The 18,555-nt window shown below is 52.2% G+C and overlaps 2 protein-coding genes across 2 annotated transcripts; both read right to left on the bottom strand.

Annotated features, from left to right (window-relative positions):
* Positions 1-586: 586 nt before the first annotated feature.
* On the bottom strand, positions 587-2,633 carry LOC309450110 (ciliary microtubule associated protein 1A-like; the record flags this gene model as incomplete). Its single annotated transcript, XM_082072774.1, has 6 exons — positions 587-673; positions 1,164-1,301; positions 1,500-1,621; positions 1,803-1,892; positions 2,242-2,442; positions 2,528-2,633. 6 exons carry the CDS (start codon positions 2,631-2,633, stop codon positions 587-589), a joined length of 744 nt encoding a protein of 247 aa, XP_081928900.1.
* An 11,628-nt stretch (positions 2,634-14,261) lies between these two features.
* Positions 14,262-16,740, bottom strand: LOC309450109 (ciliary microtubule associated protein 1A-like; the record flags this gene model as incomplete). Its single annotated transcript, XM_082072773.1, has 7 exons — positions 14,262-14,348; positions 14,843-14,980; positions 15,179-15,300; positions 15,482-15,583; positions 15,882-16,082; positions 16,168-16,294; positions 16,723-16,740. The coding sequence occupies 7 exons, from the start codon at positions 16,738-16,740 to the stop codon at positions 14,262-14,264; spliced, it is 795 nt and encodes a 264-aa protein (XP_081928899.1).
* Between the last annotated feature and the right edge of the window lie 1,815 nt (positions 16,741-18,555).

Raw genomic sequence — 18,555 nt, 5'->3', positions numbered from 1 at the left:
CCAGGTTGTGCCCATGTTTCCAGGTTGTGCCCGTGTTTCCAGGTTGTGCCCATGTTTCCAGGTCGTGTGTGTGTTTCCAGGTCGTGTGTGTGTTTCCAGGTCCCATATCACCCAGGAGAAATCCTTGCTGTATCACTATTTTTTGCCTTTTCAAATAGGAATTAGTGATTATTTTTCCCGGGCTGTCCCCAGGATGCTCTGCTCTCTGCTGAGAGCGTGCAGGGAAGGACCCGGCTGCTTTTGGGGTGCAGCGTTCAGCTCCAGTCGCACTGTGTGGATTGTATCTGTCCTCAGCCAGGTGTGCAGCAGGTTTCAGAGGAGGAACAAGACAAGTCCAGGGTGAAGTGAGCAATCGGGATCCTCATTTGGTTGTGTTTAGGGCAATCAGGAGAAAACGTGCAGTTAGAGCTGTCTGTCACTTCCTCTTAGGATTTCAATGCTCTCCAGTCTGAATCTTGCAGGGTTTTAGCTGCTTGTAGGGTTGAACAGAGCAAGCAGCTCTTCCTCACCCACAGAAGACCCCTCCCCATGCCTCAAGGTAAAGAAAAAACCTCTCTGAGCAACACGTTGTTTTATTCAACACATCTCAAAGGTGGAGGATCAGGGGAGTGGTGTACACGGAATGGCGCAGTCCAAACGTGGCTGCAGGCGCCTGGGGCTTGATCAGCTCCACCTGGAAGAGGTAAAGGAGGAAAAGGTGACCATGGGCACTTCTCATGGCTGGTCTGGGTGCCTGTTGCCCTGCAGCAAACAGACTGAAAAGCTCATCACAGCTGGTGTGGAAAGCTGAGCTGAGCTGAGCTGAGCTGGGGCTGAGTCCAGAGGACGTCGAGCTCCAGCCAGACTTTGCTGGATTCCCCTCCCCTCCAAAATCATCTTCCCAGCGTTAGGAAGGCGGGGACCTGTGTCTGCTTGTCCCTTCTGAGGAGTGGCCTCCTGAAGAGCTCGCAGTGTATGAGCCTGTAACATTTCCTGGCTGAGACAGCGTAAGGGGAAAGCAGTGTTCCTTGCCTTCCCTCTGCTGGGCTGGGGACAAGGGAAGGGACAGGAGGGCTGTCCTGCAGCTTGTCACTGCAGCAGGACACTGTGCAGCTCAAGGCAGCCCCAGCGGAAGGGGAGATGCTTTGGCAAAGCCGCGCAGGAGCAGAAGGCGGCTGCCTTACCCTTCCCGTGCCGTAGTCCGCTGGCCCCGGTTTGACCGTCTTGTCTCGGAGCTGGGAGCGGGTTCCCATGGTGTACCCGGGAGCTCTGGTTTTGAAAACGTCCAGCTCGATCTTCGGGAGCGCTGCAGGGCCTGGGGTCTGTAAGAGAGTCAGGGCAGCTGCTGGGTGAAAATGGCCGGTGTTTGTTCTTACCTGCGCCCGGCACAGGATGCACCAGTTCAGCGAGCTGGGCAAAGGATTTGGGAACCACACAGCCCTTCTAGTGCAACTTGGTGGAGGCGTGGGCAGTGATTTTTCTCTTTGTGTGTTTTTGCGGCCCCTGGATGTGACTCTCACCTTGGCCAGATCGGCATCGTAGCGATCCCGCTGGCTCCTGCTCGTCATGGAGTAGCACGGGCTGGCAGCCGTGTGCGCCGTGTTGGGGCCCAGCACCCTGGGCAAGGTGTAGGTGCCGGGACCTGCAAGAGCAACGGGAAGAGAAGAAACCTCTGGGCAGAGACAGGCGCCCTGCAGCCTGCTCAGGGCAGCAGGAGGGATGTCTGCCCCCTTTCCCAGCTGACTCTGGGTGAAAAGCTGAGCAGCACATTGTCATAGAGGCCTCCCCAGCTGCAGGGGTTTCCATCTCCTGTGCTCACGTACCTGGATTGACTCCCCGGTTCCGGAAGCCCATGGATGGCTCAGGTGTGCTCTTAAAGATGTGTCGGTTGGACTTCTCCGGGCTGTAATCGCCTAGGGCAGAGGACAACAGCACAAAAGCGGTGAAGTTCTGGTATTTTTCTTAATCTAAGGTGGCAATTTCACCAAGAGCTGCTCTCCCTAACAGCTGCAGAAGAGCCAGCTGCTGGGAAACATCGACAGCTCATTGAAAGGGTGAGCTGAGCCTTCTGCACCCATCTATCTTTTGTATTCATCTATCTTTTGTGCCCATCTATCTTTTGTATTCATCTATCTTTTGTACCCATCTATGTTTTGTACCCATCTATCTTTTGTACCCATCTCTCTCGTGTGCCGCTATGGCAGGGAAATGTGAAAACATATTTGCCTTGTCTGAACAAACAGCTGGAGCAATGTTACTCACTGGGTCCAGGTGTGATCTCCGTCTTGATCCTGGGCAGTCCAGTGATGGCGTAGGCTGGAGCCACGTACTTCCCGGTCCTGGTCATGGAGGGCTCCACGTAATAGCGAGGGCCTGGGGAGCAGCCGCCTTCCGCAGGAGCTTTTGCCCCTCTGCAGGTGTACGCGGGGGCTCTGACTTTGGTGGGGTTGTGGTTGATGTACCCTAGGAAGAAAAGGGAAGCGGGTTTGTAGCTGGTTTGTGCCGGGTGTGCTCACCGTGCCACACACCGCTCTGCTCCTTGTCTTACCCGTTGTCCCCTGGACTGAGTATTTGGGTCCAGGGCTGGTGAACTGGGCCGAGATGAGGCCCCGTGGGCGATGAGGTCTCCAAGTGCCCACGAAAGCTCCGTCCATGCTGGGAGGTGCTTTGAAAGCCTGAGGAAAAAGCAGAATTGTGCCTTGGTACTTTGCTTTGTGCCTTAGTAGTTTTGAATCACTGTTCAAATGATTGTGCTGTACGTTATTAGTGAACCTTGCCGTGGAACTTTGTTCAGTTGCATTTTTCCGACATCATATTAAACCCACTTTTGCTCATATCTTTGACAGTGGCTCTTTAAACGATCTCAGTCACCCATTGGTGACATCTTGGTCCTGTACTGTGCAAGTCCTGTCTCACCAGAGAACACCAGAACTCTTGATAACAGATTGTACGATGAGGGTGTCGAGACCCCTTGCCCAGAGCAGTTGTGGATTCCCCACCACTGGATTTGTTCAAAGCCTGGGGATGCAAATCCCACTGGTCACAGGGGAGCTCATGGCCAATGCTGAACCATGGCAGGGAAGCAGGAGTCTCCGGACTCCACCTGTCTCAGCCGCGGCATCGAAAGGGATGAGGACAACAACGTCTGCGTCTGCCTCGTCTCTGCGGCACAGAGCGTGGCGAGCAGTGAGAGCAGCCAGAGATGTGGCAAGAGAGGTTGTCAGTGAGGGCAGCCAGAGATGTGGCAAGAGAGGTTGTGGTGGCAGCGGCCAGGGGACCCTGGGGACACCTGGGATCGTCCTGGAAATGCTCTGTGACATCGGGGGGCTGTGCGATGGCATCAGCTGGGGATGCGGGACTGGGGACGTCCGGCCTGCAGGGCCAGGCCTTCCTGAGATCTGCTTGTCCTGTCTCCATGTGTATTTTCAGGGTGCACATGAGACAGATTTTGAACATCAGCAGAGACTGGGGGAGCTTTCCAAAGCACCTGGTTTTACACTGTCTTTACACTCAGTGACAGAGGTGACAAGTGACACAGCGGTCACACAGCACCACTGGGCACCAGAGGCTTTGCCTGCTGAGGCAAACTAATATTTCCAGATTCGTTACTCTCAGACTGTTGGAGGGGGATTTGGGCTTCAAGAGCAGAAGAAAAGCATTTCCACTCCAGAACCTCAGCCGCCACATCTCTGATTGTCCGTGTCAGGGACCCACAAACACTGTGTTGCCAAAAATGTGACAGCTATAAAAAGTATCGTATCCTCCCCAAATCACTGTTTCCCTCGCACCCTCAGATTACCGCAGGAATAATCTTGCTCTAATGACCAAATCCAGCTCTCAGCACAGGTGTCTGGGTTCTCAGTGCCCTGTGACTCCCAAGATGCAAACTCAGTATTTTCCTTTGCGGTCTGTTCAGTAACAGTGATTACCCCAAAACATGCGTCACTTTGAGCAGGGAACCCGCAAAGAGCTCTGATGAAGCGCTGTTTGGTTAAATGAATATTGGGATCTCCTGCAGTTGGGTTTCCCTGGTTTAAGGCACAAGAACGTGCACATGTGGCCAGCAGGAGGGAGCAGAGCTGCACCGAGTGAGAGACGCAGCTTTACTGACTGCATTTCACATAATATTTTTGCGGGTTTTAAAAAGCAATCCCATCAGCATCACAGGTGTATATTTGTTGCTGCGAGAAGTTTCCTTAGTTCGTTAAGTAGCTGACATTTTCTTTTCTTTCCTTTCACTTATGTACATTTTACATTATAACAGACATTCCAGTGCTAAAATTATGTTTCCAGTCTCTACGGAAAGGGAGTTAAACAGAGAAATGCCAATAGCAAGGCAGAGCAGGGCATGACGAGAGCTGAAGGGTTCTGTTGGGATAGTGTTCAATGACTATCAATAAAGTGAAAATCCCTCCTCAGCTTTGGTTCTTGCCTTTTCTGCCATATTCAGCCTCAGCTGAGTAGAAGGAGAGCTGATGGAGTGTAAGGGAATCCCAAGAACTTGTGTCACAGCCACTGGCTCTGCCACTAATGCTGCTGCTGCTTCTGTGGCCGCTGCAGCTGCTGCAGCAAATGCTGCTACTGCCGCTGCTGCTACTGCTTTGGCCACAGCCGCCGCTGCTGCAAATGCTGGCCTTTCCGCTGCTGCCGCTGCAAATGCCGCTGCCGCTGCAGATGCTGCTGCTGCTGTGACCACTGCCGCTGCTGCTGCAAATGCTGCTGCTGCTTTGGCCACTGCCGCCGCTGCTATAAATGCTGGCGCTTCCGCTGCAAATGCTGCTGCCGCTGCAGATGCTGCTGCCGCCGCTGCTGCCGCTGCCAGCACTGCCGGAGCGGTGTCCGTGCACAGCACTACACACCAGGTGTGACACAGAGCGGCTCTGTGACCTCACAGCCCAAGCTGAGCCCAGGATACCAGGGGCCTTCTGAGCTGCCAGCTCACAATGGCGACTCGCGCCCAAATTTTTCCAGACCTGGTCTGACACCTGAAACGTGTCTCTGGTCAAAGAACGTCCTTCAGTGACATAGGATTAGTGACCAAAATCAAAGTGTTACTGTCCAAAGTCATAACTATGTAATTGAGCCTCCAAACACATCATGGCAAACCTATAAAAAATATCCCGTATCACCCAGGAGAAATCCTTGCTGTATCACTGCTTTTTGCCTTTTCAAATAGGAATTAATGATTACCTGTGCAGCAGGTTTCAGAGGAGGAAGAAGACAAGTCCGGGGCAAAGTGAGGAATCAGGGCCCTCATTTGGTTGTGTTTAGGGCAATCAGGAGAAAATATGCAGCTAGACCTGTCTGCGTCACTTCTTCTTATGATTTCCGTGCTCTCCAGTCTGAATCTTGCAGGGTTTTTGCTGCTTGTAGGGTTGAACAGAGCAAGCAGCTCTTCCTCACCCACAGAAGCCCCCTCCCCATGTCTCGAGGTGAAGAGAAAACCTCTCTGAGCAACACGTTGTTTTATTCAACACATCTCAAAGGTGGAGGATCAGGGGAGTGGTGTACACGGAATGGCGCAGTCCAAACGTGGCTGCAGGCGCCTGGGGCTTGATCAGCTCCACCTGGAAGAGGTAAAGGAGGAAAAGGTGACCATGGGCACTTCTCATCACTTGTCTGGGTGCCTGTTGCCCTGCTCGTTCCCCCGAGCCCAGTGCCATTTCTGGACAGTCGCTCTGCATCTCTTCTCTCTGTGTCTCTGTTTGGTCAGGGCTGGCTGTGGGTGCAGCGCAGTTCAGCGTCCTGACCCAGCAGGCTTGTCCTCAGCGACGCCGTCTGCCAGAACAAGGGTGCCGACGTGCACTGGCCGCTCCTCCTCGCACACCCTGTTCGTGTGCCTTGCAGCCTCCAGCTCGCTGCACCTATTCGTGCAGCACGCTCGTTGGAAACCTCAGGTATTAGCAGAGCACTCGAGATGTGCTGAGGCTGTGATTCATTGGATTTCCTTCTTGTTTTGGGGGACGTATGTGAACAAAAGAGAAAAACAGTTTAGCAGCAGGTAAAAGACATTAATGAAGTTTGTTTTTGCAGACAGTAAAAGAAAAGTCTAGATCTCAGCAGGTAACAGACTGAAAAGCTCATCACAGCAGGTGTGAAAAGCTGAGCTGAGCTGAGCTGAGCTGGGGCTGAGTGCAGAGGACGTCGAGCTCCAGCCAGACTTTGCTGGATTCATCTATTCATCCTTTTGTATTCATCTCTCTTTTGTACCCATCTATCTTTTGTACCCATCTCTCTTTTGTACCCATCTATGTTTTGTTCCCATCTCTCTCGTGTGCCGCTATGGCAGGGAAATGTGAAAACGTATTTGCCTTGTCTGAACAAACAGCTGGAGCAATGTTACTCACTGGGCCGAGGTGTGGAGCACCAAGAATAAGAACAATACTACAGATCCTGCGACCTACAAGAACCACTGCAGTTCGGCGCAGAACTGGTGAGTTCCCAGACAATTGCGCTGTTCAACTGTGTTTTAAAAAGAAATCCCATCAGCATTTCAGGTGTGTATTTGTTGCTGTGAGAAGTTTCATTGTTTTTTTAAGTAGCTGATGTTTCCTTCCCTTTCACTGATCTTTGTCTGACATTAAAACACACATACTAGTGCTAAAATGTTTCTTTCCAGTCTCTGCTAGAAAGGGAGTTAAATACAGAAATGGTGGATGGTGACTCGGTGTTTGGTGTTTCCTCAGCAGTGTATTTACTGTGGGCTTTTCATCCCTGGGTGACTCTGGGGCCCTTGGCAAGCGCTGAATTCAGCTCCTGCGGCAGATGTTCCTGAGGAGTCCAGGTGCCGGGAGGCTGAAGAGAGCGACCTGCCACCCTAAACCTGCTCAGGGAAAACCGGCCCCGTGGCCAATTCCCAAGCACGTTACTGTTCAGAACAACAGCCCTGCCGCTTGGGAAATCTCATCCTCTAACAAAGAAAAGCAAGAGGAAGAAACAGCTCCATGAACTCCAGGGTGAAGACGTAGGCAGCCGGGGTGCTGGGGATTGACATCGGTGGGATTTTATCCAGTAAAAGCCCTTGTACCTTCCAAACTGTGCTCTAAGGTCCCACGTAGCCATAGAGTGCACCAAAGTACAGGTGCCCGATAAAACATTGCCCTCAGAAATTGTTTTACAATAAATAGGCAATTCAATCCTGTGGGTGTCTGTTACTTTAGGTGGGAAGAAGAATTGTTTTCACCTTGCTTCAACTTATTTTCTGTGATGTAAATTGTTCTGGAAAGCCGTGCTTGTTCAGTTAGGGAGGGTCATGAATGTTGGGCTTTTGTGTCCCGTTGGTCAGTTTGTTTTGTGTGCGAACTGTGGCAGAGAATCACCGAAAAGGTTCCAGAATCACTTGTCAAAGGCACATTATTTTAGAAAATAGTCTCTTTGCTGTCTAAAGGCCCCGTTCGCAGTCCCGCGAGCGGGCGCAGGGCAGGGGCAGCGGCGGCGGGAGGCGCTGAGGGGCCGCCGGGCCCTGAGGGAGAACAACGGGCGGGACAAAGGGCGGGAAGAGGCGGCTGAGGCGGCGGGGCCGGGGCTGCTGCGCGCAGGGACCGCAGGGCAGCGCCGCACTTACCGCGGTCCGCTTCAGCCGCTTACAGTAGTTTAAGGATTTTTGTTCGCAAAAGACTCTTGTTAGGCGTCTTGTTGGTGTCTCGAATGAGAATATCTCTTCTTCTGCTTAAAACAAAACAAAATTCCCTCAGAGATCAGGCTGTCTCAGCATCCTGAATGTGAGCAAAGCAGCGCAGCAGAACTGAGGAGAAAGTCCTGTGACTTTGTAATGCTAATGGGTGGCCTTTGGAATTGAAAGGACAGTTCCAATTAAATGAGGGAAGGTGAAGAGCTGTATTTTCCAGGCATGGGTGTAGATGATGGAGTTGTGTTTAGTGATAAAGCTCAGGCCTGGTCCTTGTTGAGCAGGATCTTTTCTTGCAAGGTGAGCAGCTCCACATTTCTGCGCCGTTAAGAATATCTGTATATCTATGTGCAGACATGGAGGGTTTGAGAGTGCAGTATTGCCGTCTCTTCAGGTTCACCAGAGTCTTTGCTGCCATGTCTCTGCTCAGCAATCTCTTTTTGAGTCCCCTTCTCTTCCCAGCAGTCTAAATTTGAACCCATTGAAATCTGAATCATTATTATCACTGTGAAATGTCATGAGAGCCCCGTCAGTGCAAGAAACCTGCCAGAATGTGATATGACAATTAAATTCCTGTGGTCTGTAAGCAGCAGACACTTTGCTTCGTTGGTTAGTACTGGAATATGGGATTTCCCTCTGACAGACCATTCAATGCTCAGAAACTCATTTTGATCCTTATTCTGAAATGTATTGTATTTAAGCACCAACTATGCAGATACAAAAAGCTCCACTTTCCCGTGGGACCAATATCACAGCACTCTGACACACGGCATTTGATGTTTGTCAAAACCAAATAATAACATATAGTAGTAAATAGCATCAAATTAACATGACGAGCCTCTGTGAAATTATAGACGTGGAGTAAAGGTAACAAGGCATCTTTGTTTCAGTGAAACATAATAGTGTTGAAAAATTAAAAAAATCAGCAGACTGACATGAAAATACTTTATTTTGGTGAAACTTTATTTCAATGAAAATATTTCAGTTAATGAATAAAGCTGAATAAGGCTTTGAAGTTGCTCCCTCCAGGCCTGCAGGAATTAGCATGGCCCGTGATATAAAGATAATTTGGGATTCCTTCATGAGTTTAGTTTCAGTTTTTCACACTCATATGTATCTATTGGTCTGGAATCTAAGAAAGGCAATTTCTCGGGTCTCTTGCTCCATATGTTGCAATTACTGACAGAAAGAAATGGCAGCTCATAGAAAGAAATGGCAGCACGTGGTTGAGCAGCACGAGGTTCAGCGGTAGTTTCCTGTCTTCTGGAAAGCTTTGTTACTGTAGGACAGATGGTTTATTTAAGCTTTTGCTGGAATACAAAAGCTGGGAGATGTATTAAGCATCACGATGTGTTATGAGATGGTAAAAGTGGGAATTGATGGACATGAGGTTGAAGTCATTTTGTGAAAAGCCCCAATGTTTCCTGTGTCTGCAGCTCTCCCTCCTGGCCCAGCTCCGCAGGCCGGTCCCACCAGGGAAGCTGTGTCCCCCCAGCCAGACGGAAGGTCCCCCCCCAGCTCCCTGCCCGCTGGCACCGCGGCATCCACCTCCCTGCCTGCCCCGACATGAAGTTCGCGCAGAACTGGTGAGTTCCCAGGCAATTGTGCTGCTCAACTGTGTTTATTGCTGTTACACGTTCCCATCTCCCATGGCCTTGGCTTCGCGGCGCCTGCGGAGAGAAGAGGCTGCTGAGTCCCGGCCGTGGCCGCAGTGCCGGGGGGTGCGAGGCTGCGGGGCAGCGCTGGGCGCCCTGTGGTGTGCAGGCACCCGGCTGCACGGGGAGCTGCGGTCGGAGCTGCAGGGACACCCTGGCCGAGGTGAACATCTGGGGTTTACAGCAGCACCCAACAGGGTGATTTCTGCTGGCAGGAACACGTCACTATTGTGCTTCTCCCTTTCCATGGCAATGTCGTCCCTTGCTTTTCTTCCTGACCTTGCTCTGCCTGCATCTGTTGCTGGGGCAGCTCTTGTTGAGGCAGAGCCATTTTAACTAATACTTTGAAGCAGAAGAGCGGTTTTCAGGAAAGAGTGCCCAGGAGCTGAGCGGCAGGTTAAGCCATCTTTCAGCAGGAACCTCAGTGGAGTTTGGCCAGTAACTAAGCAGGCACTTCAGAGCACCCTGCCTCTAAATGTTTCAAGGCTAATGGCCGCCGTCTGATACAGGAGTTTGGCAACACCCCCTGCTCAACAACTCACTTTTGTATTCTCCTCTTGCACAGCCAGCATGCACAAAACAGCACTATCCCAAACAGGATGGTGCCCAAGACCCCCACGACGGCTGCTAAGCAGCGGTTCTTGTAGGTCGCGGTGTCAGTAGTATTGTTCTTACTCTTGACGCTCCAACCTGGATGAACAATTCTGTACCTTAGTGTTTCCTGCACACTACGGGTGATCTCACGCGAGGTCTGACAGCTGTTTGACCAACTGTCCCTTGGAGTGAGACAGACAGAAACCGTCCCTGTGTCAGGGAATGCCACCCCCAGCTCTCCCTCCCCGGGGACCCACACCCCAGGAGGACAGAGTCCGGCCCATGGGGATTCACCTGAACCCCGCACCCCCTTTGCCTTTGCTCCAGCACGGGCACTGCTTGCACGCCCCCAGCCTTCAGGCCTTGTCTCCCACTTCTGGCCCTGCAAGGCTGCTCTGTACCTGGAATCTTGTCAAGGAGGCCGTTGATTCCAGCCTGGCGGGCTTCCCCAGGGTTGGGCAGCTCTGCCAAGAATCAGAGAGAGGTAAAGCCTCAGCAGAGGATGCAGGAGTTCGGGGCAGGTTCCCCCTAAACCGTGCTCGATCTCTCAGTGCATCCCTTTGGACCTCAGTGCACAGGAGGGATCCCCTCCCTTGTGCCTGGGGGGGCACTCAAGGCAAGAGTTTGGCTGCTGAGGAGCCTGCAGACACAGGGGTTTTGGTTCATGACAGACGATGACCAAAGGACAGCAATTACCTGGCATGCCTCGTGATTCCATTGTCCAAGTCCCTTCATCGTAGATCGGCACTACCTGATCGCCTCTTTTCTGAATCGCCACGGTCTCCCCAGTGTCATGGCTCAGGTCTTTAGAAAGAAATGGAGTCAGTTTAATGAGAAGTAACCTCTTCAAGAACCAATATCTTCAGGAGGCGATATTTCTCAAAATACATTGAGAACACTCAGAAACAAAGCCAGAGCATTTGAGGGTGTCAGTTCAGTTGGGGAAAGCGCCCTTCTGAGGAGCACTTGTATCTAAGCCTCCACTTCCCAAGTCTTCTGCTCTAGAGTGATAACTACCCACCGTGCTCTACTTTGTCCAGTTCCTCCAGGACTTGGTTGAGGACTGATTTACGCTGGGAAGATTTTCGTCTTAATACCTTAGGCCTTGTTCTCTGAGGACCTTAACGGACAGTATAAAGTTAAATTCCTGAGCAATAAAATACTGAACAGGAGTGCTTAGCCCGTGAAGTCAGCCAAGGCTGAGCACTCACCCTCGCGATGCCGAGTGAGCTGCGATGCTGGAAAAGCCCTCCCGGTGTTCACACCTGCACCTGAACACCCCCGAGAAGTTTCCATCACACACTGTGATGCCACCATCGTCACTGAACAGCTCTGAGCTGGCAGCTCCCCAGAGAGCTTAAAAGCCACAACGTGATCATGAGATGCCCCAAGTGTCAGCCCTGGGAGCCAGGTGTACCTTAGAAATCCCTTGCGTCCAGCCGTGTCTGCAGACAGACACAGCAGAGAAGCTCCCAGGAAATATTTCAGTGGACGTCTTCAGAATATTAAACCCTAAATGCTCACTGGTTCAAGTAACAGACCTGAAGGATTGCCGTGATGCTCCCGGACAAGAGCCGGCTGAGGAGTCGCGAGGCCATCGGCTACAGGCACATCTGGAATCAAGCACATTCCGTTAGATCTTGTCAATCTGCTTCTTTCTCAGTGACCTGCGGTGACTGTGGGGGGGTCAGGTAATGATGTGGGACCCAGACATGGGTGGAGGTTCCCAAGCTGTTGAGGGTCCATGGTGTCCTGCTTGCTGGCCCCTGGCAGCTCTCAAGATGCTGTTTCCAGGCCGCATGTAAGACCCCTCAAGGGCTGGATGGACAAACACACGGATCCTCGGGATTTCTTACTGGAAATCTCTGGGCCGGGTGCCCACCCCCGCCTGCCCGCCTACCAGGTCTCCAATCTCCATACAGCGCTGCCCCGGCCTCCTGGGCTTGCAGAACCAGGAGGAGGAGGATAAAGAGTGAGGTGACCCCCCACCCCTGCATTGTGGCACTGCCACGAGCTCTGCCACAAATACTGCTGCTGCTGTGGCCACTGCAGCTGCTGCAAATAACTGCTGCTGCTGTGACCACTGCCGCTGCTACTGTAAATGCTGCTGCTGCTGTGACCGCTGCTGCTGCAAATGCTGCTGCTGCTTTGGCCACAGCCGCCGCTGCTGTAAATGCTGGCGCTTCCGCTGCTGCCGCTGCAAATGCTGCTGCCGCTGCAGATGCTGCTGCCGCCGCTGCTGCCGCTGCCAGCACTGCCGGAGCGGTGTCCGTGCACAGCACTACACACCAGGTGTGACACAGAGCGGCTCTGTGACCTCACAGCCCAAGCTGAGCCCAGGATACCAGGGGCCTTCTGAGCTGCCAGCTCACAATGGCGACTCACACCCAAATTTTCATCCCCTGGGCTATTCCCTGATATCAGAAATTCTCCTCCATGCACTCCAGGATGCTCCTGGATTCCTGCAGCTCGCTGTGCAGATGTTGGAATGGTTGGAGTCCCTGAGCAGGACAGGAGCCTGTGAGCGCAATGGTCGAGTACAGATATTTGGAATATATCTGTGATCTGAAATCTGGGCAGTTTTATTACATGGGTTTTACAGAAGTCATGAGTTTTCCTTTCTTCATGCCTCATTTCAGCATCATATAGTTTATAGATGCCATATTTCAAATGGAGTAAATCTTATAGGAATTGATGCTCCTTAGTTGATATTCAAGCCATAGGGTGGAATGTCCCATTGTACACAAACGTCTTCATTGCTCTGGCATCCTTAAAAATGTCCTTTGTTGGTAGGTTGGGACTTAAGTCAGACAATACCAGATCCAGTGACCCAAAGGCCTTAGCAAGCAGGGCAGCATAGTGTGGTATAGATCAGTGTCATGGTATAGATCAGTGTTGTCGTATAGATCAACTTCATCCCTGCTTCTCAGAACAGAAAGTTTTGTGCAAGCTGGTAGAGAAGTCAGCTGGTAACATCCGATGAATTTGTCACTTTTCCCCAGGAACAAGCGCCAGGAGCAGAGGAAACGGCCTCAAGTTGCGCCAGGGGAGGTTGAGGTTGGATGTGGGAACAAATTCTTCCCCAAAGGGCTGTGGGGCATTGGAACAGGCTGCCCAGGGCAGTGCTGGAGTCACCATCCCTGGAGGGCTGGACAGACGGACATGAGGTTCTCAGGGACATTGGGTAGTTCTTCCAGGCTTAACTTGCCTTTATGCTTTCTCTGCAAAGGCAACTTGCAGGAATCTTTTTCCAATTTGTAATTCTTTTTCCTGACCATCAGAATACCTCCAGCTCTTAAACATAGATATAAAAATATTTAAACATTTCCTATTAAGCTCAGGAGTTTGAAACATGGGAAGCCAAAGCGTGTGGGCCTCAGGTGAGGTGTCTCTACGTTCTCAAATGTCTTGAGCTTGCACCCGAACACTGGAGGAGATGAACTGGAGCTGTCTCGGGCTCCTGCTGCCTGTGCTCCCAGGTTGTGCCCGTGTTTCCAGGTTGTGCCCGTGTTTCCAGGTTGTGCCCGTGTTTCCAGGTCGTGCGTGTGTTTCCAGGTCCTGCCTCTGTTTCCAGGTTGTGCCTGTGCACAGTTTGCACAGAGTTTGCTGGCCCTTGACGTTTGCTGGGGCTGAACGGCTTCAATGTGCAAGTCACCAATTTCCCCTGCAGACACTTGTCTGCGTCTCCCATCACGTATCCCAGGATAAAGCTGTAATGATTGCAAACGTAGAGCCTCGTACGAGCTGGTTCAGAGCAGGAGTGCTTTGGACAGGCTGGTCTGACACCTGAACCGTGTCTCTGGTCAAAGAACGTCCTTCAGTGACATAGGATTAGTGACCAAAATCAAAGTGTTACTGTCCAAAGTCATAACTATGTAATTGAGCCTCCAGGACACATCACTGCAAACCTATAAAAAACATCCCATATCACCCAGGAGAAATCCTTGCTGTATCACTATTTTTTGCCTTTTCAAATAGGAATTAGTGATTATTTTTCCCGAGCTGTCCCCAGGATGCTCTGCTCTCTGCTGAGAGCGTGCAGGGAAGGACCCGGCTGCTTTTGGGGTGCAGCGTTCAGCTCCAGTCGCACTGTGTGGATTGTATCTGTCCTCAGCCAGGTGTGCAGCAGGTTTCAGAGGAGGAACAAGACAAGTCCAGGGTGAAGTGAGCAATCGGGATCCTCATTTGGTTGTGTTTAGGGCAATCAGGAGAAAATGTGCAGTTAGACCTGTCTGTCACTTCCTCTTAGGATTTCAATGCTCTCCAGTCTGAATCTTGCAGGGTTTTAGCTGCTTGTAGGGTTAAACAGAGCAAGCAGCTCTTCCTCACCCATAGAAGACCCCTCCCCATGTCTCAAGGTGAAGAAAAAACATCTCTGAGCAACACGATGTTTTATTCAACACATCTCAAACGTGGAGGATCAGGGGAGTGGTGTACACGGAATGGCGCAGTCCAAACGTGGCTGCAGGCGCCTGGGGCTTGATCAGCTCCACCTGGAAGAGGTAAAGGAGGAAAAGGTGACCATGCATGGGCATATGTCATCACTTGTCTGGGTGCCTGTTGCCCTGCAGCAAACAGACTGAAAAGCTCATCACAGCCTGTGTGGAAAGCTGAGCTGAGCTGAGCTGAGCTGGGGCTGAGTCCAGAGGACGTCGAGCTCCAGCCAGACTTTACTGGATTCCCCTCCCCTCCAAAATCATCTTCCCAGCATTAGGAAGGCGGGGACCTGTGTCTGCTTGTCCCTTCTGAGGAGTGGCCTCCTGAAGAGCTCGCAGTGTATGAGCCTGTAACATTTCCTGGCTGAGACAGCGTAAGGGGAAAGCAGTGTTCCTTGCCTTCCCTCTGCTGGGCTGGGGACAAGGGAAGGGACAGGAGGGCTGTCCTGCAGCTTGTCACTGCAGCAGGACACTGTGCAGCTCAAGGCAGCCCCAGCGGAAGGGGAGATGCTTTGGCAAAGCCGCGCAGGAGCAGAAGGCGGCTGCCTTACCCTTCCCGTGCCGTAGTCCGCTGGCCCCGGTTTGACCGTCTTGTCTCGGAGCTGGGAGCGGGTTCCCATGGTGTACCCGGGAGCTCTGGTTTTGAAAACGTCCAGCTCGATCTTCGGGAGCGCTGCAGGGCCTGGGGTCTGTAAGAGAGTCAGGGCAGCTGCTGGGTGAAAATGGCCGGTGTTTGTTCTTACCTGCGCCCGGCACAGGATGCACCAGTTCAGCGAGCTGGGCAAAGGATTTGGGAACCACACAGCCCTTCTAGTGCAACTTGGTGGAGGCGTGGGCAGTGATTTTTCTCTTTGTGTGTTTTTGCGGCCCCTGGATGTGACTCTCACCTTGGCCAGATCGGCATCGTAGCGATCCCGCTGGCTCCTGCTCGTCATGGAGTAGCACGGGCTGGCAGCCGTGTGCGCCGTGTTGGGGCCCAGCACCCTGGGCAAGGTGTAGGTGCCGGGACCTGCAAGAGCAACGGGAAGAGAAGAAACCTCTGGGCAGAGACAGGCGCCCTGCAGCCTGCTCAGGGCAGCAGGAGGGATGTCTGCCCCCTTTCCCAGCTGACTCTGGCTGAAAAGCTGAGCAGCACATTGTCATAGAGGCCTCCCCAGCTGCAGGGGTTTCCATCTCCTGTGCTCACGTACCTGGAGTGAAGTCGGTTTTGACTCCCCTGTTCCGGAAGCCCATGGATGGCTCAGGTGTGCTCTTAAAGATGTGTCGGTTGGACTTCTCCGGGCTGTAATCGCCTGGGGCAGAGGACAACAGCACAAAAGTGGTGAAGTTCTGGTATTTTTCTCAGTCTAAGGAGGCAATTTCACCAAGAGCTGCTCTCCCTAACAGCTGCAGAAGAGCCAGCTGCTGGGAAACATTGACAGCTCATTGGAAGGGTGAGCTGAGCCTTCTGCACCCATCTATCTTTTGTATTCATCTATCTTTTGTACCCATCTATGTTTTGTACCCATCTCTCTTGTGTGCCGCTATGGCAGGGAAATGTGAAAATGTATTTGCCTTGTCTGAACAAACAGCTGGAGCAATGTTACTCACTGGGCCCAGGTGTGATCTCCGTCTTGATCCTGGGCAGTCCAGTGATGGCGTAGGCTGGAGCCACGTACTTCCCGGTCCTGGCCATGGAGGGCTCCACGTAATAGCGAGGGCCTGGGGAGCAGCCGCCTTCCGCAGGAGCTTTTGCCCCTCTGCAGGTGTACGCGGGGGCTCTGACTTTGGTGGGGTTGTGGTTGATGTACCCTAGGAAGAAAAGGGAAGCGGGTTTGTAGCTGGTTTGTGCCGGGTGTGCTCACCGTGCCACACACCGCTCTGCTCCTTGTCTTACCCGTTGTCCCCTGGACTGAGTATTTGGGTCCAGGGGGGGTGAACTGGGCCGAGATGAGGCCCCGTGGGCGATGAGGTCTCCAAGTGCCCACGAAAGCTCCGTCCCTGCTGGGAGATGCTTTGAAAGCCTGAGGAAAAAGCAGAATTGTGCCTTGGTACTTTGCTTTGTGCCTTAGTAGTTTTGAATCACTGTTCAAATGACTGTGCTGTACGTTACTAGTGAACCTTGGCATGGAACTTTGTTCAGTTGCATTTTTCCGACATCATATTAAACCCACTTTTGCTCATATCTTTGACAGTGGCTCTTTAAACGATCTCAGTCACCCATTGGTGACATCTTGGTCCCGTACTGTGCAAGTCCTGTCTCACCAGAGAACACCAGAACTCTTGATAACAGATTGTACGATGAGGGTGTCGAGACCCCTTGCCCAGAGCAGTTGTGGATTCCCCCCCACTGGATTTGTTCAAAGCCTGGGGATGCAAATCCCACTGGTCACAGGGGAGCTCATGGCCAATGCTGAACCATGGCAGGGAAGCAGGAGTCTCCGGACTTCACCTGTCTCAGCCGCGGCATCGAAAGGGATGAGGACAACAACGTCTGCGTCTGCCTCGTCTCTGCGGCACAGAGCGTGGCGAGCAGTGAGAGCAGCCAGAGATGTGGCAAGAGAGGTTGTCAGTGAGGGCAGCCAGAGATGTGGCAAGAGAGGTTGTGGTGGCAGCGGCCAGGGGACCCTGGGGACACCTGGGATCGTCCTGGAAATGCTCTGTGACATCGGGGGGCTGTGCGATGGCATCAGCTGGGGATGCGGGACTGGGGACGTCCGGCCTGCAGGGCCAGGCCTTCCTGAGATCTGCTTGTCCTGTCTCCATGTGTATGTTCAGGGTGCACATGAGACAGATTTTGAACATCAGCAGAGACTGGGGGAGCTTTCCAAAGCACCTGGTTTTACACTGTCTTTACACTCAGTGACAGAGGTGACAAGTGACACAGCGGTCACACAGCACCACTGGGCACCAGAGGCTTTGCCTGCTGAGGCAAACTAATATTTCCAGATTCGTTACTCTCAGACTGTTGGAGGGGATTTGGGCTTCAATAGCAGAAGAAAAGCATTTCCACTCCAGAACCTCAGCCGCCACATCTCTGATTGTCCGTGTCAGGGACCCACAAACACTGTGTTGCCAAAAATGTGACAGCTATAAAAAGTATCATATCCTCCCCAAATCACTGTTTCCCTCGCACCCTCAGATTACCGCAGGAATAATCTTGCTCTAATGACCAAATCCAACTCTCAGCACAGGTGTCTGGGTTCTCAGTGCCCTGTGACTCCCAAGATGCAAACTCAGTATTTTCCTTTGCGGTCTGTTCAGTAACAGTGATTACCCCAAAACATGCGTCACTTTGAGCAGGGAACCCGCAAAGAGCTCTGATGAAGCGCTGTTTGGTTAAATGAATATTGGGATCTCCTGCAGTTGGGTTTCCCTGGTTTAAGGCACAAGAACGTGCACATGTGGCCAGCAGGAGGGAGCAGAGCTGCACCGAGTGAGAGACGCAGCTTTACTGACTGCATTTCACATAATATTTTTGCGGGTTTTAAAAAGCAATCCCATCAGCATCGCAGGTGTATATTTGTTGCTGCGAGAAGTTTCCTTAGTTCGTTAAGTAGCTGACATTTTCTTTTCTTTCCTTTCACTTATGTACATTTTACATTATAACAGACATTCCAGTGCTAAAATTATGTTTCCAGTCTCTACGGAAAGGGAGTTAAACAGAGAAATGCCAATAGCAAGGCAGAGCAGGGCATGACGAGAGCTGAAGGGTTCTGTTGGGATAGTGTTCAATGACTATCAACAAAGTGAAAATCCCTCCTCAGCTTTGGTTCTTGCCTTTTCTGCCATATTCAGCCTCAGCTGAGTAGAAGGAGAGCTGATGGAGTGTAAGGGAATCCCAAGAACTTGTGTCACAGCCACTGGCTCTGCCACTAATGCTGCTGCTGCTTCTGTGGCCGCTGCAGCTGCTGCAGCAAATGCTGCTACTGCCGATGCTGCTGCTGCTTTGGCCACTGCCGCCGCTGCTGCAAATGCTGGCGCTTCCGCTGCTGCCGCTGCAGATGCTGCTGCCGCTGCAGATGCTGCTGCCGCCGCTGCTGCCGCTGCCAGCACTGCCGGAGCGGTGTCCGTGCACAGCACTACACACCAGGTGTGACACAGAGCGGCTCTGTGACCTCACAGCCCAAGCTGAGCCCAGGATACCAGGGGCCTTCTGAGCTGCCAGCTCACAATGGCGACTCACACCCAAATTTTCATCCCCCAGGGCTATTCCCTGATATCAGAAATTCTCCTCCATGCACTCCAGGATGCTCCTGGATTCCTGCAGCTCGCTGTGCAGATG

The sequence above is a fragment of the Streptopelia decaocto genome (genome assembly GCF_964273445.1).
Source record: "Streptopelia decaocto genome assembly, chromosome: 25".
NCBI lineage: Eukaryota > Metazoa > Chordata > Aves > Columbiformes > Columbidae > Streptopelia > Streptopelia decaocto.
Note: the sequence above shows the minus strand (reverse complement) of the source record. Positions and strands in the feature narration are given on the sequence as shown.